We start from the raw sequence: 21,511 nt of genomic DNA, 5'->3' as shown, positions 1-21,511 counted from the left end.
CTCCGACTGAGAACTGGCCTGTCCCTCCCCTGGTCTCCCACAGCACTTGGACCAGCCACGTCCTGCCTTCCTGCAGGCACCAGATAGACCTGCAAGCCCGCCGAAAGGGGGTTCCTCTGACAATCAGGGGACACAGGTGAATTCAAGCCCCCTGGTCTTCCTGTACATAGGAGTCACACAGGAGGGAAAAGTGAAGGGAATTCAGAGAGGGTATTTTTGAAGAAAAATATTTCAAAAGGTTACTTTCACACATGGTAATCCAGGGTGCGGGCGGGGAGTGTGCACTGTGTGCTCGCTCGCTCGTGCCCCGAGCCTTGCACACCCAGCGTGTGCTCAGCGAGTATCTGCTGGCGTGAAGTGAGTAGCTCTCCGGAGCGGTGGGCCCTGGGGGCAAATCACTTAACCTGGGCCTCAGGTGCCTCACTGGTAAAATGGAGACAGTAAGATTTGTGAGGATTAGACAAGTTCATACGTGAACAGCATCTGGCGTCTGGCACGTGGAAAGCACTACGAAGTGTCAGCTTTTCTCCTTTTCTGGTGAAAGCTGTCATTCGCACAGGAAGCTTTCCCACAGCATCCCTGATGCCGTCAAGCTGCCTCTGCTAGAACACTCCCAGCCACAGGAAGCTCCCAGGCTGCTGAGCAGCCTATTCTGGAAAGTTCTCAGGAAGGTCTTCCCCAGGGGACTGAAATCTGCTGCAACTTCTATCCCGATCTTGATTCTGCCCCATAATATGAGCCCATACCTTTTCCATCTGACAGGCATGATAGCTCTCCTGAGTTTTTTTCCCCCAAGCCTAAACATCCCCAAGTCTGTCAGCCAATCCACATACGGCCTGGCTCCGAAACCCCCCACCATCCTACGTCTGCCTAAAAACGCAGCAGCGGCAGGTGGACACGATACGTCTGACTGGTGCAGACCTCAAACTGGACGGCACCCACCTGCTCAAAAGCCCAGGATTTAACTGGAGTTTTAGGGAACCACATCCCTATCAGTGCTTAATGAGCACAACCCGAATGCACCAGGTCCTCTGCACATAAACTGATTTAGAGCTGGGTCTTCCATCCTGCTCTGTGCCAGCGGACCCAGTTCCCCCAGGAGTTGAGTTTTGTGTGCTGACTTTAAAAGGACAGGGCAGGAGAGGCAGGCAGCTTCAAGAAGGGGAGGATGGGAGAAGTGCCCAGCTTCGGGGTTGTATATTTCATTTTCAATGCCCAGCTTCGGGGTTGTATATTTCATTGTATATTTCATAGATCTCCTTTTCAAGATCTACCATGATGGGAGGGATGTCAGTCCAGATTTCGAGTAGGGTGAATGCCATGACACGAGTGGAACAATGTCTTCTGAGTATAAGTTACTGACAGTAATCCCAATCTCCTCCCAAATGAAAGTGAATGTACTCACTAATTATACAGTGATACTAAATGAAATGGCATGGGGTCCCTTATGATGCTGTAATATTCTGTGTTTAGCTTATTAACAAAGTGATCAGAGTAATAATAATACCTCAAATTATTTACATCATACCTTCAGATGATCAAGTGTGCCTCTCTCTCCCTCTCTCTGTGTCACACACACAAACATTATGTATAAACATAAAACATACGTGTATGCTTTAATCTTCACAAATACTCTGCAAAGGACCGTTATTCCTCCTGCCCTTTTTCACAGATGAGGAAATAAGAACCTGAGGTTTAAGTGACAAGGTCACTGCATTCGTAACACAGGCGTGTCCAGGACTGAGGGGCCCTGACTCTTAGTTCAACGCTATTTACACTAAATCCTATTTCCTTAGCACCGACTGACTTTTATTCTACCGCAGAGGTTAAAGCTAGCTATTTTGATGACAGCCGAGAAACTCTGGATTCTAAGGAACCACGGTATGAATATGGGAAACAGGTAATATACCTTACTGACTGCACTATCTATATGTCAATTGTCTATCACTCTCTTTTAAGTTTGAAAACAGATCCCCTTCCCCACCAAATACCCACTTTCTACGTGCTTCTCCCCTAAAAGGTGCTGAAGGTCTTCTCAGGAATTCTTTTTTTCTTAGGAACCCAGAGTACTAGCTGAAAAAAGGTAATACTGCTGAGTTAACTGAATGAGGGCAGACTGGCCCGGGACTGGACTTTGCAGGGCTCTTACCTCGGCTGGACACCTTATTTCTATTGAACGCAGCAGCTGGCTGTCGGTACGGATGTATCCCCAACTCCTGTACATGACTCACGGTTCCTAGTAAAGACTCAGGGTCCCCGGGTCCGCCAGTACTCATGAGCAGGGGGCCGTCGTGGCAACCTTTGGTCAACGTGTTCACGTTCTTCCTGTCCGGAAAGCCATCCTTGGCCCCCTCACACGAGCACTCCTCCTCCATGCTCTCCGAGTGCACGAGCGCCGGCTGGTGAGCGTAACCGTGGGTCGGGGTGGGGGAGGAAACCTGCGAGATACATTCTTGCGCCCTGATTTGCAGAAGATGCTGGGGGCTGGTGTGGTGGTGGTGGTGGTAAGAGTCAGCGTTTTGATACGGTAAAGCCTGGCGCTCTGTCATGCTCGGTCCCCCGAGGCCGGGAGCCAGACTCCCTGCGTCCCCCTGGTTCATATGCCTGAACAGTTCTTGGTACTCTTGCTGCTGCTGCTGCTGCCGCTGCTGCCTCTTGATGAGCTGTGCAAACTCTGCCGGGGGCAGCCGGATGTCCGAGTGGCCGGTGAGCGAGTGCCGGGGGGAGAGCAGTCCTTGGAGGATGTGGGGGACCTGCTGGTGTCGTGCGTAGTCCGGCGGCGTCGGGGACAGCAGGGCCTGCTGCAGCGCCGACGCGGTATAGTGCGGTGGCTGCTGATGAGCGCTGGGAGGGAAGGTGGGGAACTGGTCAAGTGGAGGGACTTTCAGGGCTTGGGTGGGAGGTAACCCCACTCCTGCTGAAGGGCTGTAGCTGCTGGGGGAACCCCGGGACTGGTCCGAAAACAGATGGGGGTGTAAATGCGCCTGGTCGTAGTTAGCAGGGGAGAACCGATTCACGTTCAAGCTGCAGACACAAAAGGGAGTGAGTACCAGGCATCCATGTGACAAGCGTGCTAGACTCCCCAGGGGAACAGCTACCACGCTTCCTCAGTGGGGAGCCCCCGCTGGCACAGAGGACCGCGGTGGATGGGGCGGGGAAGATGGGGATGCATGCGTCATCCCCACCCGTCCCCTCTGGTTGTAGGTAGCAACATCACTTGAACTATTAAGATGTACCCATCTCTTAGAATATGGGTGACAGAGAAAGAAACAATCCTAAAAGAACAGACAAGGGGCAATGGCATTTTTACCAACTCCTCTAATTGGCCACTTTCTTCTTTGCAGACATATAGTAAGGTAGCTTTGTCCTTTTCTTCCTCTGTCTCATTAGCATTTTGATCCTGGGTCAATATATAGATTTCAAGTCCGTCCCAAACCTACCACCCCAATTTTAATAAGGCTGAAATGAGCACAGCCCAGTCAGAGCCCTTCTCCTTTCCTCCTCCCCTCTCGCCCTGCTAAGGGGCTTCCTCCCACCTAGGCCACCTGGAGAGACGGCTGGGTGACTCTGGGCCGGCTTACCTGTGGGCCTCCGCACTGTCGGCGCTCAGCTGCTTGGACAAGGGCCGGTGCCCATAGCTGAAGGCGGCCATCAGGTTGGTCCGGTGCTGCATCTGAACCTGACTGGCGCTGGGGCTGATGGAGACGCCCCGGCCAGCAGAGCCTGCAGCTGTCCCGGGCATGCTGCTGAGCATGTCAACAGGCTCCTGGACTTGGATGGTCACCTGCTGTGACTGGGGAGGCTGCTGTATGCCCAAGCAGGTTAGTGCCACATTGGGAGGAGGGGAACAGTTCTCAGGCTGCTGCTGGAAGACGGCACTGCGGGAGGGGAAGCCTTGAAACTGGGAGGGAGATGCAGCACCTGGAGAGAAAGGAACCTCAGAGTGACCAAATGCCCGGGTTACCAGCTGGCCGGAAGTCATGGGAGCCAGTGAGGACGCTTAACCTGCATACCACCCAGAGCAGTGCTTCTCCAACTCCAGGGTGCCGAAGGCTCCTCTAGAGGACTCGAGAAAACACAGGCTCTCCTGGGCCCGACCCACGGAATGCTGATTCAGTAATTTGTCATTCCAGGAATTTGTCATTCCACTAAGTTGCCCGAAAGCTGGTCTGTAGATTGTTCTTTGAGTAGCTCTGACCCAGGGCAGTGCTTCTCAAACTCTAATGCACATACAAACGGCCCGGGGATCTTGCTAAGATGTAGATTCTGATTCAGCGGGTCTGCGATGAGATCTGAGATTCGACTCTTCCCGCCGATGTTGTTCGTCGGGGACCCCACTTTGGGTAGGAAGGGAGGGCCTAGAGAGCAATTCAAACTCTCCAGGGGATCTAGATTGGGTGGCGTTACTTAAGAGACCCTCAGTTTTTGGAATACTAAACGCTCAGAGTGCTGGTCTCTGAAGGCCCACACAGACTAGGGCACACTCAACTTCACCTTCACCTAAACACCCACAAGCGAGAAGCCACGTGCCCAGTGGATCACCAAACCCAGGCATGACAGGAGAGAAGGTTCTGGTAGTCGCCTTTCATTTGGAAGAGTTGGAGGGGGTTTTATGAAAAATATTATTAACAGTCAACCTTTACTGAGACCTATTTTGTTCCAGAGACTATTTCAAGTATTTAACATATATATTTATTAGGTAAATAGTATTAGTATCCCTATGTCACCTTTGAGCAAGCTGAGGTGCCCAGAAGTTAAGTAACTTGCCTGAGGTCTCACAGCTAAGGAGCTGGTAGAAGAAGTCAAACCAAGGCAGACTCCCTTGAACCCTACGTCACGCTGCCACCCGAATCGATGGCTTGAGGCACGCAAGGCTAGGCCTCACTTCTCCCCGCGGCGCACCACCGTTGGCATAAGCCTCTCCACTCACCGTGAGGCTGGATCATGGCGCCGCTCATGGGGGGAGGGCTGTTACTGGGTTGTCTGAAGAGGTGGTTGTTGGGGTGGCTGGGAGGAGGGCTTGAAGGCTGAATCCTTAACCTTAAAAACAAACAGAACCAGATGAGCAAACGCACTTCCTGAGGTGGCAGTATGACCTTGCAGTTAGTTTCAGCCATTCGACACACAGGCGGAAACTACATTTTTTGGTTTTGGTAAGACTCCAGGCTAGATAGACATGCACAGACCGCCCACCACAGTCTACTTAGAGCCATTCACATCTTATTTCCCCAGATTTCCCAAGGAGGCAGCGGTCACTGTGGGCCTCCGTCTGGCCTCCTCTATCACTGGCGTCAGGTTACTTTGTTCACGGGGCTAGGAAAATGAAGCGGCACAGGAGGTCAGGATTTTAGGAGCCCGCTAAAATTGACCCTGGTCTCCCTGCTTTTCAAGTGGGTTCTTCCAAGATGAACGTTAGAGTCAGTCAGCATCGCCCATGAGAGTCAGGCCAACAGCTTAGGCATGAAACAACATGCTTCATTACCTCTGGAGCTGGTGGGTGAGGAGGGCGGGCTGATTCTCACACGCAGCCTGAAGGGGTGGAGAAGGCTGAGGAGGACAGATAGAATCCTAAAACAAATGAAGGAAAGGAGAAAAAACACTCGTGAGCTCGAAGATTAACAAGACCCGTTCTCAGGAAGGGAAGAAGCTCTCTGTGGCTGAGATTCACGCTACTGTTGGTCATCGAAAGGTTTGATTACCTTTACTCAACCATGGCAACCACGCATATAACTCAGCTCCTCTTTGCCCTGCGTGATCTCCTCCGAAACTCACAGGCCAATCAGCCTGGAAGCAAACTGCAAAGAAGCTGGAGAAAGCAAAGAGGGAAGGCCTACTTGAATCTGCTGCTGGAGAATCTGGTGGTGCTGCTCTTGCTGGTACAGCATGTGCTGCTGCTGCGTCTTCTCCAGGGCTCTTTCATCAATCTGCCCCCCGTACATCTTCTGCAGCTGCTCACACTCCTGAAGGGAAAGCAGTGAATACAGATGGGATGCAGCCGGGCCCGCGCCACGCAGGCGTGTCAGCAGATGCAGACCTGCCCCCAGGTCTCACGGGCGGAAGGAGCCACACAGGAGAACAGTGTCCTGGAGGAGCAACTAACCCATTTACGTAGCCATTGGTGTACGAAATACATTCACGCTCTATTCTGGCTGAACAAAGGGAAAACTCCAAGATGGCCTGCGTACAAGCAAAGGTTCCAGCGTGAAATCTGTGTACAAAGCACATGCCACTCGAAGCTTGGTCGTCAGGAAGGCAGAAAGGAAGCCGGCCCTTTCTAAAGCCTGGGGGTGCGCTTCCTTCCTCTGGGAGTGCCATTCCATACCAACCGGAGAGTATGCCAGGTGGTAAGAATGCAGAGCAAGCTCCAGCAAGACCCAGGGCCCATAAATCATGAGAGGAATGCCAGGGTTGCTTCGAAGGACATTCCCTGGGGCCTCCCACCGAAACACAAGCCCAGAAATTCCTCTCTAATGAACTACAGAGACAAGAGGAAAATGTAGTCCCTTCCTGGGGAAAGCTGGACATAACAAGAAGTAAGGAGAGTGTCGGGAAGCTATTTGCTTTGGAACCTCTAAAACTTCAGTGCTGCTGACATGAAGGGGGTAGGAAGTTTAACACCCGGGTCCTCCTGCAATACTGCTCTCTGTCACCCACGCTTCGCCAGAGAGGCCTGCCCTCTCTTCCATTACCTGCTGCAACTGTTTGATGCTGCTGTTGTTGCCCATTTTTTCCAGGTGAGCTTTGAAGGCCTGGATGCTTGCAGCCCCGTCAGAGAACCGGCGCACAGGGGAGAAACGCTCCGTAGGGAGGTGCAGGGTGTTGGAGTCCTTGTAGGTAGAGCTGAATACATGGGAAGAGAAGGTTAGGGGCTAGGACTCAGGGGTTTTGACCAAATCACCTAGGGACACTGTTCCAGATGAACACAAAGCTGGCTGGCTGCACGTGCAGCCCTGCACATTACGCCACTTCCACGTCATCTCCAGAGGCCAGTCGTTTCCCTAGCCTGCTTCCCTTAAGAGGCCTCCAAGTGACCGTCTTCCATTTCCACTTACCTTGAGTTGGCTTAATATCCAAGCCCGGTAAGGTCCTGGGATCAAATACATCCAGTTCTTACAAATACACTGGGTTAGAGAGAAGAGCTTCACAGTATCCCTCAGGCCCAGCTGTATAGGAACTCTTGCTTTTATAATCATGTCTCTATCTAGTGCCTTTAGAAACCTAGAGCAAACCTACCCGTTTGACCCGAAGTTTTCCCTGAGCAGCATTCTCCGTACGATGGACCAGAGGGAAACTACAGTCAACTGTGGGGTCAAAGGTCTGGCCTGGAATTCACAGGTTTTGTGCTAGAAAACGGAGGGTGGAGGTTAAAGTGGGGAAAATGGGGACTTGTGATCCCCAGATGGAGACAGCCCATTCTTAAGGAATGTGGGCCTCAAGATCCTGCACGTACCTGGTCAACGCAAATAAGGTTACCTGCTGTGAAAGTTAACTTCTCAGGGCAGTGGCACCCTCCCAACCTGCTAATGAAAGAGGAATCATGTGGATTACCTTCAAAATGACCCACTGCTCAATCAGAACACAGCCAGTGACTTACAGAAAGAAAGAACAAGCTATCAATGATAAGGAATGCCTAAGACAGCATCAGAGTTAGAAGCTAACACCTATACTTATTACCTAATCAGAAAGAGATGTTTATGGGTTGAGGTAAGCAGACAAAAGACTGCCAAGGCAGCATTCCAGCAGCTGATGGAAAGGATCAGGATTTCATGTCGAGGGCAGAGATGACATCACACTGAGCTATGGGTGACATGATGTACCACCTTGCCAGTCACTCATTCTGGACTGAAGCAGAACCAAGGCTAAGGAAGAGGGTTAACAAGCGAGTTCAAACGCAGCAGACAGGGAGGGACTAGGAGGGTCTGGTGACTGTGCAGAGGGGTCAAGAGAGTTCTGGCAGCAGGTGAAAGCCCTTTACCCTCTCTTCTCTAACGATGGCTCCTGTTTCAGACTCTACCTGAAGCCGAACAGTAGGGAGCTGATGAAACGAACACGAACATGCATCTGGTTCAGTAACACAAAAGACAAATGATTTTGGCAGACGCACTCCAGAAACAGTGATCGTGAGAGCCGCTCTCAGGAGTATTTCCTCAATACTTCTTATTTCTGTCTCTGCTTCAGGTGTTTGGAGTTAAAGCAAGCAAATACTATTTTCTCCTAAAATTTGATTCTTACACTTGCAATATATTCTGATAATGGACACATTTCTGATTCATTCAGAAAGTCATGTTCTTCAAGGAGTTAATATGGTCTGTCTGCACAAAACACATTCTCTCCCATCAGAGCAATACTCCCAGGTCCAGGTATTTCATGGCTTTTCCAGAAGATCAGGTTGTGAACAGACTGACACCCACGGCAGCCCAGCACAGTAGATTCAGTGGAACAGTTCTGACGCAGCTGCTCATTTTGGAAGCACTGATAGTATCAACTGTGTTTTATTTTTATTAGCAATCATGTTCAAACTCAGGACAGCCTCATATTAGGCTGATATTCCCACTACACTCTTCAAACAGGGACTTGGCACCCCACCTAGATAAAATCCATCAGTTGTGTCAGTTGTTTTTTGTTGTTGTTGTTGTTAATTACACTTACATTTTTTAAAAATTTTAAATTACACACTTCCCGCATTGAAAAGGTCGGTCAGACCCCTCTTCTGTCTCCATGTTGGACTTTATCTATGATACCCCAGAAGAATAGATAATATGTGCTATTCTCGAGTCATTTCCTCCAGCAAATGAAAGGAATTCAGTAATCTAGTCAGGCTACCCATTTTTCAGTGTTTTATAGCCTGGGAAAGTTTCTCTTTTCCCCTGAAGACTTACTTCAGTCTCTTGTGTTGCCATGTTTTTATAACCCCATCGAGACACGCTGAGGTTGCATAAATGCCCGACTGTACACAATCTGTCACTCATAAAGCATTCATTCCAGTTCAAACTGGCTTGACCATAGGAAACCCTCTACCAGGAGTGTTCACACAAAAACAGACAGCAGACAGACTTCCAGCAGGCAAGGCCTTGACAATGACTAGGCAGGGTGGAAACCACACAAATGGAGCTGTGGGCCAATGTGGTCTTTCTTTAGTAACAGGTGTAAACAGGATATCAGGTCTGATAAAGGCTGACTATGGAGATGTGCTGATCTTCATGCTTCCCCCATAAGAACACATCCTGAGGAGCACCTGAATTAAACAACGATTAAACCCAAAGGCCTGAAACTAAACAACAGACCCTGACATAGGATGAAAAATTAAGTGTGGGCTATAAAGGAGGGGAAGATAGAAACAGGGAGAAACAAAGTAATAAAGCGTCTATTAGGTAACAGTGTAGAGCTCAGTTATTGAGAAATCACAGAAAATGTTTGGAGTGGAAAATGCAGCTAATAATCACTCAAAGTACTCTCGATGTAGTATCGTAACAGTGTTAGGCCCTGAGAGATTTTCCTTATAAAAATACTGTCTTTCTGTGCCATCAGAGTTTTATTTGAGAAATGTCATTTCTACTAATAAACCATTTTCACTACATTATTCATGGTCATTTATAAAAGCTTATCTTCCTCCTTTCTAAGTTCCAACGTGGCACTAATGATGTCTCAGTCTGCTCAGAGGTCACCTGTCTCTGCTGATTACCTCTGATGCCCAGTGGGTAACTAGACACAATAAAAGCACTGTGTCAAGATTGCCAGTGTGAGCCTGTTGCAAGATTGAATAACAACACATTTATAAACTTAATCTCCTTGGAATCTGCTTTCCAACCTTCCCAAGTAAGACTGCTTTTCGCTGTCCTCCCAAAAAGATTGAAAGAAAATAAGCTCTAGCAACTGGTGGTGGCTTTGAAAGTGTGGCCTTTGAGCTTGGGGACAGCTTCAGAATGGACTAAAGGTTAAGATTTTCAGTCATCGAGGTGCTCCCAGAAGAGAATCATCTTCTTAAGCCAGCAAAGTGTCATTCCCCTCTGTTTCGAGGCTTACTTGAACTCAATTTTGTGAAGTTTTCTTGGCAAGAAAGGTTACACTTGTTTTTATTTCTTTAAGACAATGAATTATAAATGTATCAGAGACCTACTAAAAGATTTTGCCATCAGAATATTGCAAGGATGACTTTTCAAGCACAACACTCAAGAGGATGGCGTATCTCTGCTCTACCACTCACAAAGGAATGTATCTTCCCCCATATCTAAGCTCCTTGTTCAGCGGTCACGTGATAAGAAATGCTCATTCTTCTGATGGCGATGGGTTATTAAAGGTCAAGCCTATTGATGTGGCTACAAATCCTTCTATATTTCCAGTTGGCCTTCTGAGAGCTTCACCCACTTTCAGGTTTCAAGTTCAGTTTCATCTATAAGTCAACATCTAGAATCACGAGGATCACCTGCAGGCACTCAACGTGCCTGCGAGGTAATGGGAAAGAAGCATCTCATATTGCCCTGGGCACTGCTTAGTTAAGGAGTTGAGAAGATGTAAGTTCAGGATGCTATTTAAAGCCACGATGCTAGTCACCATGTCTGCAAGACTAGCCAGAAGGGTGCCTGTCCAATGAGCCTCAAGGAGCTCCCACAGCTCACGTGGCTACTCACCGATGCTGATCAGGTACCAGGTGAGGGGGCCAGACCCGGGAACGGAAAGGCTGCTGTCCTAGCTGCCGCTGTAGGTCCGGTGGGATCTCAGCTGTAGGGTTGGTCATGGCCAGTGTATGTCTTTTGGACCTATTTGCCAAGTACCTGCAACAAGCAGGAGCACATTTCATAGTAAAAAAGACAGACAGGAATATTCCTCAGCAAGAAGCATTAGAAGTTAATCCAAAGCGCTCAGAATGAAACAGTGCCAGAGCTCAAAAAGGGCTCAATGGCCAACAGATCCCTGACTGGATGAAAGCGAAACATGTTCCAAAAGGCCAACAAAAGTTGGCTTACCACTGAAGTGGCTGAATTTTGGACCTAAGAGTAGCCATTAAGAGAAGAGAGAAAACAGATGTAGCTCACGAAGTGGATCAATTTCCCTTACTTCATTCCATTCAGGAAAAGAATTTATTTTCTACTTGTTAGTTTCATTCCTCTTTTCTCTCCAAATTTCCAAACTACAAGTCGGAGGAAATGAGCCCTAAGGATTGTTCCTAGAGATGAGCCAAGAGAGATATTCAGAAGGGCTTCGTATGTGTCTCTTGACGCCACTGGCCCCCAGGGCTGGAGACTGACCTCGCTGCAAGTCACAGGAAACAGATCTTTCCATGTGGGGCTAAGCGAGTTCCAACACCTCCCCTTCCCTCATGCCACATGACTGTAACTCCATCATCAGAGAAGAAAAACTGATGTTGTCCCCAGGGAACCAACATTTTCTAAAGGATGAAGAAATGAAACCACATGAAATGTTTAGAATTGTTTTTTAGGGGAAAAAAAGGCAAGGCAAGAAAACAGAAGTTTCAAAAGCTGAAGAGTGGACAAGCTGATGACTTTTCTTCTGAAGACCTTTCAGATCCACCACTAATACCATTAATAAGGTATCAGTCCCCCTTGGTCTGACTGATGACTCCCTCCACCACTGCCGCTCTTACTGGGCGTGAATAAAGGAAGCATTATTCCTTCCATTACATCAAAACTGATGGGCATTTTACCCTTTAAATGTTGGTCTAAGGAAGAAAGAAGGAGCTGAAGGAAGTAAAGTGCAAGACAAAGAAGATAAAATGAAATACTGCTGTCTAATTAAAGTAGGAAGGCAGTAAGTTTCCTAATTTCTCTTCATGACACCAGCAGCACCCATGTACAACGTTACACACCCTGTGATTGGCAAACTATAGAAACCACAGCATCAAGAGAAAAACAAAGTCAACACGATTCCTCTATCGGCTATGCTGTAGAAGGAGCTGGCCCACCAGCCAACACCCCTGTTCTTCACTGATCTTTCCACATGGGACCAGACTCTTTTTGAACAGCAGCTCTCACACAAAGCTACTGGGGGTAGGGAAAGAATACTGGCCAACAACCGTCCGGGTCTTATAAAGTGGTCTTGTTTCATTCTTAACTACTTTGCCCATTCCAGCTAAAAACAGTTCACAGACTAGAGAGTAATTAGCGGTATGCAAACTTGCCAGAGGGTAAGCCATTAGTGGTTTAATATCTATTTGATAAAAACACCCAAAGTTTCCCCAAGAGCCCATGAAAACCATTTTATTTCAACTTCCCTCAAGGGAAAAAACATATAATCTTGAAGAACACCTGTATTTCTGGGAAAATACATGCTGGATTCCGGTCAAACCCCCCTCCCCGGAAAATAAGAAAGTCAACTCTCACAAGGGGGCATGCATGGAGCTGAGGACCATGGCTAATGGAACTGAGGTCAAATGAACAGTACAGCATGCCTGATGGTCACTGCCGTTTTCTGTGAATTAGGCATCTCTGCAAACAATGGATATTTGCATCTGTCCCTGGCCCGAATCCCGTATTCTTTTTTCAATATCTCTTTGTTGATACAAGGGGATGGAGGAAACACACAGCAAACAGTACAAGAGGTATTCATTCTCCTGGAAAGGAAGAGTCCATGCCAGCGGTCCATGGCCAGACTAGCTAGGATCACTGTCATCCCAAATCTCCAATTCCTTTTCAGTAACAGTTCTTGGCAGGTAGAAGCAGGCTTTGTGCCTTGTGAATACTATCAGAGTTGCAATATGAAGGCAAGGGGCAAGGAAGGAAGGAGGGAGGAGAGAAAAAGTTCTTATGGTTATTGCTGTCACTTAGGGGACTTCCAATGGTGCTTACAGAAATGAAATTTTCTGGGTAGTCTTCTGTTACTTCCATGTGGGGAGGAACATGCCATCTGGCTTGAGCAAAGAGACCACACAAATGTTGAAGCTGCACTGTACCACCTCCTTGGGCAGAGGTGACCTTTCGTTGGTTGCAGGGGGAGCCTGCCCAAGGACGTTCTGCAAGCACTGCCAGATGCCACATTACCTCTGCACAGCTTCCTGATCTGGCTCCCCATCCGAGCTCTCCTCGTCCACAGGGGTAACTGCTGGCACTGCCTGAAGAGAGACAGGAAGGAAAAGCTCAAGGTGGCGCTTCTTCTGCAGTAGCTCTTATTCTAGACACTGGGCTTGGGGCAGGCCTCTGTCACTTTTGTTTTATCTGCAAAGCTTTTCTAGGATCCCTGGGTTATACAGAACTTTCATATACCTTTCCATTGTTCCATTTTTACCTCGCACGGTTGATTTTAATTTGAATTTCTTCCTCTGATTCATCTTCCTTCGTTCATTTATTCATCCAACAAATAGCTGAATGCCCACTATGTTTCAGGATAAAATGTGAATTAATAAAGTTCTTGCCCTTGTTTTACAGTCTAGTGGAGGATAGAGATAGGCAAACAGACAAGTACAAAACAGCAGGACCCAGTCATGGGCGCTTGGGAATTGAGGAAGGCATTCTGGAGGACGTGGCCCCAAACCTGAGACCTGAAGGATGAGCAGGAGTTAGCCCAGCAAAGAGGGGAAGGGGTCGCAAGCGTCTGAGGTTTCTAGGCCAAGAGAAAAGAGAAGGCCTGCGGATGTTTGAGGACCTGAAAATGTGGGAGAAGCTTGTTTACCTGGAATGTCTAGGAACTGACCTGTTGTTTCATATTAATGTTATTTCCAGACTTTAGATATCCTTTACTCCAGAAAAGCATACTGTTTTTTTAAAAGCACACTTTAGTACATAACATAAAACTGTGTAATTACAATTCAATGCTTTAAAATCGCTGTTACGCACCAAAACATGTAAGTGAGATGAGGACCGCCACAATGCATGCATCACTGTGACTCTTCCCATCCGCTTGTGGGCTGGAATGCTGTATGTCCTTGATAGCTACTCACAGCCTGTGGCTCACATAATCACCATGCCTCAAGCACCAGAGCAAACATCATACCTCAGTTATTACAAAAGAGCATTTTTTTTAATGGACAATAATTATAAAACAAAACAAACTTTTGGAATAGTTCCATTGTCTGTATGCTCCTAGGGTTTCCAGATCCCTTACTACAGTTCTACAAGGCTGGAGTGAACAGGGTTAGGCAGGAAGTGGCTACAGACAAGGCAGGAGAGGAACACTGTGGCCAGTTATAAATGGCCTTGAATACCACATTAAGAAGTTTATTTTGAGAAAAGGCAGTGGTGAATCACTAAAGATTTTAAGCAGGGACATGATGTTACAAGATTTATATTTTAGAAAGCTGGCTTGCTTTAGTTGCAGCATGAAAATGGCTGGTGATGAGGATTAGAAGACAAGCCGGAACAAGGAAGCTGGTTAGGAGGCCACTGTGCTAATCCAGGCAAAGGATGACAGTGGCTTGAGATAGATAGAGAAAGGGCAGTGGAGATGGACAGAAGTAAGATACTTACTTCACAGGCACTGGGTAACTGATTTGACATGGGGAATAAGGGAGAGGGAAGAAGTAAAGATAATACCCACATTCCTAGCTTGTCTAACCAGGAGAGTGACGGTGCCGTTCACTGTTACCCAGCGGGAGAAACAGGTTTCACACAGTCAGGATAAGTTCATTTGAGGACACGTTGAATTAAAATGGTAAGTACTTGTTGAATAACCAACTAAATTCGTGCAGTCGGTAGTCATGTATACAGAAGTACAGAACTCAGAAGAGCATTCTGGGCTGGAGAATCACTCAGTAACTGAATTAGAGAAGTGGACAAGATCACTCAGAGAGAGCATGGAAAATGAGATGGAAACAGGGCCTCAGATAGAACTCTGGGTTTCACCTACTTCAAGGAAAAAGAAGAAAGGGAATCTGAAAAGGAGAGGCAGGTGGAAAACAAAAAGCAAGGAGAATGGGTAAAAGAAGACAATATTTCAAGGAGAAAAATGGTCAGCAGTGACTAATACAGTTGGGAGGTCCAAAGAGATAAAGATTAAAAATGTCCAGTGGATTTACCAACAAAAGCTTGTTCGTGACCTTGGCAAAAACAGTTACAGTGGACAGAGTAAGTCACTGCACCTCCCATAAAGCTGTTCCTGATCCTTCATAACCTACATTGAACTTGCCCTTCTCTGAGTGCCTCTGCCACCTACAAGTCCATGGTCTTCACTCTGGTACTTAATCACATAGGGCCTTTTACTGTTATTCCAATACTTCACATATGTGGATCTTATTGTCCCATATTATAAGCTCAGTGAGGCCAGGAACCGTGAATATAAATTCCTTCCCTTTCCCGACAGCAGTGTTACTGAAAGTGTGGCCCGTGGACCCATGCCAGTCCACAGACTGTTTCGTTACCAATCCAAAATAAGGTAGGTAAAGAAATAGAGAGTAAGATTTACAAACCTTTACAGCAACTTAACGGAGTAATTTTTTTCTGTTGAATCAAATAAAATTTAGCCTTGCAGCAGTTCATATATTTAAAAAGTTTTACTTCTCTAATAATTCACTTTCATTTTATTTTACAAAGGTATTTATCCCTGATGGATGGACTGAAGGGGAAAAAAAGGTCCTCAACTAGAGATACATTAAGAAGCACTGCCCTAAAGCACCCAGTAAGGGCTATGGATATAATTAGCACCCAATCTTAAGGTAGTATGAGACTAAATGAATGAATAAATGAATGAAGGAATGAATGAATGAATTTACCTATGACAGAAAAATAATCAGAAATAAACAGAACCCAGCGGAAGAAAAGAATCTTTGAATGTGACCATCATATAAAAAAAAAATTGGGATTGAGAGATACCAACTGTCAGGTTTGAGCTTGTGAAAGCCAAATAATCAAGTGATTCAGGTTGTACCAAAAGTGTGAGGTACTGTTAATCAAAGGAGGAAGGGTTGGTGAGAATGTAATTTTGGAAACCAGTCTAAAAAGCAATTAAGTCCAGAGAGAACTGTTAGCTTCCGCTGCCCTCTGGCAGGGAAACGTTATCTGCAGGAAGGCCAGGCCTGAGGCTAATGCTCCCCGCCCACCCGCCCTTGAAGCTGCAGCCGCCCTTTATGCAAGTATCTATAAGTAGCCCCCTGAGGATGAGGCCTCCAGAAGCAGGCTGCAGTGTGGAAACTATTTGGTTAAGTGAAGAAGTTAACCAAAAATTAACTCTGGAAAATTCTACCAGCCTGAAGAAAATGGGAATGACACTGAGCATCATACATTGAGGGAAAGGAGAAATTCAGACATTTAGGTTGGAGACTCTGGGTTCTACAACCTCTTTATCAAAGGCCTCTGAGAAAGCAAGTTGGGCTTCGTGCTGCAACTCACTGGTGTCATGGTGACAAGAGGGGAGGGTCCCCGTGGGCGCTTTAGCAGCTGCTGGGCATGCAGTTGGATGTTGGCGCCTCCATCTGATGCCCTTCGGCCAAGGGGGCCCATTCCGTTCAGCAGCTGCAGGGTGGGCGGCTGTAACAGGGACTGCTCCTGTCAGTAGAGTGGGAAGGGACAGATTGGTGAGGTGGGGGGAAAGGAGGAGAGAAAACAGCGGCACTCTAATCTACTGAAACTAAGGGATCCTACGATGGTGACGCAGAGTAGAGAAATCTTCCCTCTCACCTGAGCTGCTTTGCAAGAGAAATCATCCTTCCCTATAAGGACACCCTTAAATCCTGGGGACAGTCCCTTCAAGTCTCTCAAAGGGAGCTCTGATGTGCATCCTTGGGGGCAAGCCCTCTCCTGTTTCCGGGTACCTTGTACTCCAGCTGCCCAGCTGGCTGCAGATTTTGCATGGGCAACAGGTTGTGCATGAAGTTCATGTTAGGGGCCACCTGCAGGAATGGAGCCTGCGGGTTGACTCCAGGAAAGCCAGGCAGCAGCTTCTGCAGATCTTCCATAACCTCCGTGCTGATGGGAAACAGGATGACAGAGAAGTTCGGTTACAATTCTCACTCACAACCTATATCCCCAAACTGATGAAACTGCTAAGTTCAGCACAATTTATTTTGTTTTATTTTTCTACTTTCCTCCTAAATTTGTATTTCCCTCTACGATCCCAGAGCGAGTAGAAGTGTGTGGAACCTGGCGCTCCGCCACTTTACTATCTGGGGCTGGGGATCGCCATTCTTCACGGACCACTCACGTAAAACCAACAGCTCTGAGCCAAGAGGAAACGCTGGCCCCAGTCCAGTTCAGGTTTCCAAGGCCTGGAGGTGAATGGCAAGTTTCTGGAGGACACAGGCCATCCACTAAAACAATGGCTGCCCGAAGTAGCAACTGATTCACCAGGGAAAGAATGCAATCGGTGCCGTCAGTGCTGATGGGCAGATAAGCGTGGATCTGTCGAGCTCCGATGGTGGGGTTTACCGCACACTTTAAAATAAGAGCTCTTTCCACTAACAGCGCGACACAGGACTCCACCCCTTTGCAGCTGACGCAGTCTCTGGAGCCAGAACGTTCCCCTATTGCCTGTTTGATCGTAGGCTGAGAATGAGAAACGTGAAGCAAGCAAACCAGCTGGCAGGGGAGGCTTTTTTGGAAATTGAAAACTCAGAGAAAAAAGAACCCTAGCTTTGCCCCTAGCTGAGCTCTCAAGAGAGCCCCGGCCACACCCTTTTCTTCCCTCCTCAGTACAAGAAATAGCCAGAGAACAGGGGTGGCTATTTCAGGGGTGAGAATCTCCAAGTGCAGAACAAAACTGGGAGAGCTGGTCTTCAGTCCACTTCCCCAGCGTGAGGGCAGCAGGGGACACACTGAAGGACTGTTTTTGGGAAACACTTGGGGAAGCTGGTCCTTATTTGGCGTGGTTTTGGATTTTTGTTTACTTAATTTTTAACATATACAAATTATATCATACTATTTGTCCTCACTTCTTAGATGAGTCTTGCATTAGAATATATGGCAAACAACATCTCTAAAGGCTGTCAAACTCGGATGAATTTTCAGGGGTACCTTTACGTGGCTTAGATCAGAAGACCTTAATCTTTGTGGGAAAAGACATGCTATGCTCTTCACCAAAGTACTGTGATTACCTGGCACGATGGTGGCTTTCAGCCCACCATCCACGAGGGACAGCGCTGTGATTTTTAGTCAAATCCAGTCTCATCTACCAGGGGCCCTGAACTGGGTTAAAAACATGTCTTGGCCACTGGATTAGGTCTCATCTGGGAGATACGGTGAAGTAGGGAAAATGTGCCGTGGTAGGAACTCAGAGTCAGTGGGAGTTCTCTGCCCGGGCGTTAATCGGGCAGATACTCACCGTGGGTCGGCCACGCCCACTGTGTGCCTCCTCATCGACAAATAGCGGACCAGCGCTTCAGGGGAAGGCTCTTCACCCTCGTCACTGTCCAAGTTCACCGTCCCATCCGGCTGAGGAGGAGAGAAACACAATCAAATTAGAAATAAGAAATAAGGAAAGGCAGCAAGGCTATGGGCAAGAAAGTAGTTTCAGCCGACAGCTATCAGAGGTTGCTACTTGCCTCCACGATTTGATTCTCTGGGTTGATGAGCTGCACCTGGGGAACGCTGATGTTCACAGTGGTACCAGCCTGCTCCGCCTGGAAAGCAGTACGCACATATACACACATTCCTTCGGTACCGGAGGGAAATAATGATAGGCTTGCAAAGCATTCTTGATTGCTAAACTCTATGTTTCTACCTCTGAGTCTTTGGTTCCTCTGCCCTTAGAAGCTACCAGGAAGCATTCTTTAGAGAGGACAGTCTCTCTCAATGATTTGCTGTTTCTTTAAAAAAAAAAAAAAATTCAACTATTGTTGTCCCTCCCAAGTACTGGGACACTCTTCCATCCTCTCTGTCAAAGAAAGGTTCAGTTCTTGCTTGACCTCTGACAGAGCAAGAGATGACAGCCGGGAGGGGACAGAGGTACGGAAGAATAGGAACTCTTGTGACCTAGAGTTAGTGAGTAATGACTAACCAACCCCCCTCCATCTTACTTGTCCCGAATCTGGTCACTGGAGTTATTGCCCACCTGGATGTTGACTGGTGCTTGAAAGGTCATGGCTCGGGGCATGGTAGGAGGTACTCCGACACGCAGAGTTTTATGTCTCTTATGTCGATCACACAGCAGGCTGTAGATTGCACTATAGTGATCATAGGCATCTGATCTTAATGACTACCAAGAGAAAAGGAGAAAGAGCAAAAAACCTGGGTGATACGGCATGTCAATGACCAAAACCCTTTTAATAGTAACAGTAGAAAACCAAAGCGCCTTCTTTCCAAGGCCCAGACAGGGGCAGAGGAAGAAGAACGGGAGGAAAACAAAAAGATCCAAGTTCCCAGGAAAGAGGAATAATGGAAAAGGCAGGACAGAGGGAGTACAGCTACACCCCACCTTGTCCTCCACTCGTTTACAGATACCTGTAGTGTCCGCTCTTTGTCCAGTCCCATGTCCTCCATGGCTAAGAGGACATCCTCATTTAGGGGGTCCATCTGTCTTTCTTCCTTCAGCTGCTGGCATTCAGCTATTAACTGTAACAAAAAAAGGCAAGCTATCTAACTCCCAATTAACCATGTCAAGATGGCATATCATATATAATGAACAAGCTGTTCCATGCTGCCTAGCTTGGGATATTTTTGGCCTCAGACAAAGCCTAAGCAAGAAAGCCCTGGGTACTCAACTAGGAGCAGATAAGATCGTAAGGCCACTATTTTCCTGAGCTCCTTGGGGTACCCGGGATGGCTACAGGGGTTCAAATAAAGGAATGCTACGGGAGCCACTGGACTGAGCACACTAAGAGGAGGGAAACAACCCCGTGGGAGGAGGCTGCACGGCCCCAAGAGCCAGGAAGGGACTCTGATTTGAGGACAAGCAGCAGGGAACTGGTATCACTGTTCTCCAACAACTCAGCTGGTTTAGGATTCCTTCTTGCTGGCTTCACTTGCTTTAGGATTACACAACAGTTTGTACCTAGGCCCGCCTTTTCAGCTCCTGGCCTGATTACAATCTCATGCAGAAGAGACTGCAGTAGCCCTAAGAGGAGTTCCCTGGGGCGAGTGGTGCCCAGCTCACCCTGTCAAAGCTGGGATCAGCGTCCCCGAGCTTCATCCACTTGTGCTTGCAGATCTGCTCCATGGAGAGGCGCTTGTTGGGGTCTAACACCAGCATGTGGCGGATCAAGTGCTCACATTCTGCAACAGACACAGAGCCTGCGTCAAGGTCGGTTAGGGAAGCACCGCTGGGGCTGAGGAACTAGAGGCAAGGTGAGCAGGCAGATTTTCAAGCTCCTGACTTCTAATTTGTTTCTCTTGCTTTGTGATCCTTACCTATGTCCTTGCTTACTCCAGGAGAGACTGGGCAAAGGCAGAAAGAGGTGGAGGAAAGAGAAATTCAAGTCTGGTAGTCTGGTTAATTAATACCTTCACTAAAAGTCAGATCAGAAAAAATCTGGGGATAATCCCTGGATTTCATTTATTTATATTATGTACGACCTCATTTAAGGCAATTAACGAAGAGTTTTGAATGTCCTTCTGAAGAGATTCAGTTATCTTACAAGGTCCTCAAAATAGTTCCTCCCTCCTCTATTCATTCCTATGTGCATACTAAGGCTTTCAGCTTAGGGTCCAAAGCACTCATCAAAACTCAAGGAATTAGATGTTCTGATGGTTCCAGGTGTGGGGAGAAAGGCACAGGCACAGGATGCCTCCCTACCACACACTGGGTCTCTGCTGGCCTTACTGATCATCTTCTCTGCGTTGTTTAAACATTCGCAGGTGCATACAACTGGGCTCTGAGCTAAAGAGATTCAGATCAAGAGATGTCTCTCTCGGGGAGCTCATGCTACAGAATATATTGCAAAAAGAATGACGGTTTCAAAATCAAGACGCCTATATTCTGATTTCAAAACCACCCTCTTATTTCTAAGTTTTCTCATCTGTAAATTGGGGGTTTTGAGGATGAAGGTGGTGATGATGATAGAAACAGCAGTATTAAGATACTCTTCCGAGCACTTTACACAATTATTTTTATCTCATTCAATCCTCACAGCAATCCTAGGAGGAAGGAACTATCATTCTCATTTCGGAGAGGGTAAAAATTAGGTGCAGGGAAGTCAAGAAGCTTGTGGAAGACCACATAATAGGTCAGATTTCAAACCAGACAGTCTGACTCTTAGGTTGTTGCTCTGATCCACACCCTATCTCACCCAGAACCCGCAGAACAAAGTCCAAGGTCCTTTGACTTTCCCGAGCTCCAGCACACGGGCCTTCTTTCTAGCCTGTGTGCGTGCTTCACTCACGCCCTCCAACAGCATTTACACGCGCTGTTTTCCTCAGTCGGGACAGCCGCTCCCAACCCCTCACTTGGCTGGTTCCTTGTCATTTGGGAAAGGGCTTAAATGTCACTTTCTGAGAAAGATCTTCCCTGGCCGCCTCATCCACCTCAAGTAGGCTTCCAGTCGCTCTCTATTACATCACACTGATTTTCTTCACGCTACTGACTTCTTTGTGAAATCACCTTGTTTATTTACTGCTTATCGTCTAACTCCTCCCCCACCCAGGTAAGGTCCATGTCTTTCTTATTGCTGTTTCCAGCACCAAACCTGCAATGCCAA

The 21,511-nt window shown here is 47.5% G+C and overlaps 1 protein-coding gene across 4 annotated transcripts in view; it reads right to left on the bottom strand.

The window, feature by feature from the left end:
* SIK3 (SIK family kinase 3) overlaps positions 1-21,511 on the bottom strand; it is a 244,916-nt gene that overhangs the window by 12,665 nt on the left and 210,740 nt on the right. Inside the window, exons 7-21 of one of the 4 annotated variants that reach the window (XM_036859699.1) lie at positions 19,972-20,090; positions 19,320-19,430; positions 18,931-19,074; positions 18,422-18,499; positions 18,202-18,311; positions 16,697-16,850; positions 16,275-16,430; positions 12,996-13,066; positions 10,629-10,772; positions 6,690-6,840; positions 5,835-5,960; positions 5,483-5,568; positions 4,931-5,040; positions 3,582-3,921; positions 2,150-3,024 (exon numbers count right to left, since the gene is read on the bottom strand). In XM_036859699.1, coding sequence (XP_036715594.1) covers positions 2,150-3,024; positions 3,582-3,921; positions 4,931-5,040; positions 5,483-5,568; positions 5,835-5,960; positions 6,690-6,840; positions 10,629-10,772; positions 12,996-13,066; positions 16,275-16,430; positions 16,697-16,850; positions 18,202-18,311; positions 18,422-18,499; positions 18,931-19,074; positions 19,320-19,430; positions 19,972-20,090 — 2,775 coding nt within the window. The remainder of the gene's footprint in view (positions 1-2,149; positions 3,025-3,581; positions 3,922-4,930; positions 5,041-5,482; positions 5,569-5,834; positions 5,961-6,689; positions 6,841-10,628; positions 10,773-12,995; positions 13,067-16,274; positions 16,431-16,696; positions 16,851-18,201; positions 18,312-18,421; positions 18,500-18,930; positions 19,075-19,319; positions 19,431-19,971; positions 20,091-21,511) is intronic. The other 3 variants (XM_036859701.1, XM_036859700.1, XM_036859702.1) reach the window with 3 other exon arrangements.

Source organism: Balaenoptera musculus, chromosome 8 (genome assembly GCF_009873245.2).
Source record: "Balaenoptera musculus isolate JJ_BM4_2016_0621 chromosome 8, mBalMus1.pri.v3, whole genome shotgun sequence".
In the NCBI taxonomy this organism is placed as follows: domain Eukaryota; kingdom Metazoa; phylum Chordata; class Mammalia; order Artiodactyla; family Balaenopteridae; genus Balaenoptera; species Balaenoptera musculus.
The sequence above is the reverse complement of the archived record's forward strand: the minus strand, read 5'-3'. Positions and strand labels throughout refer to the sequence as shown.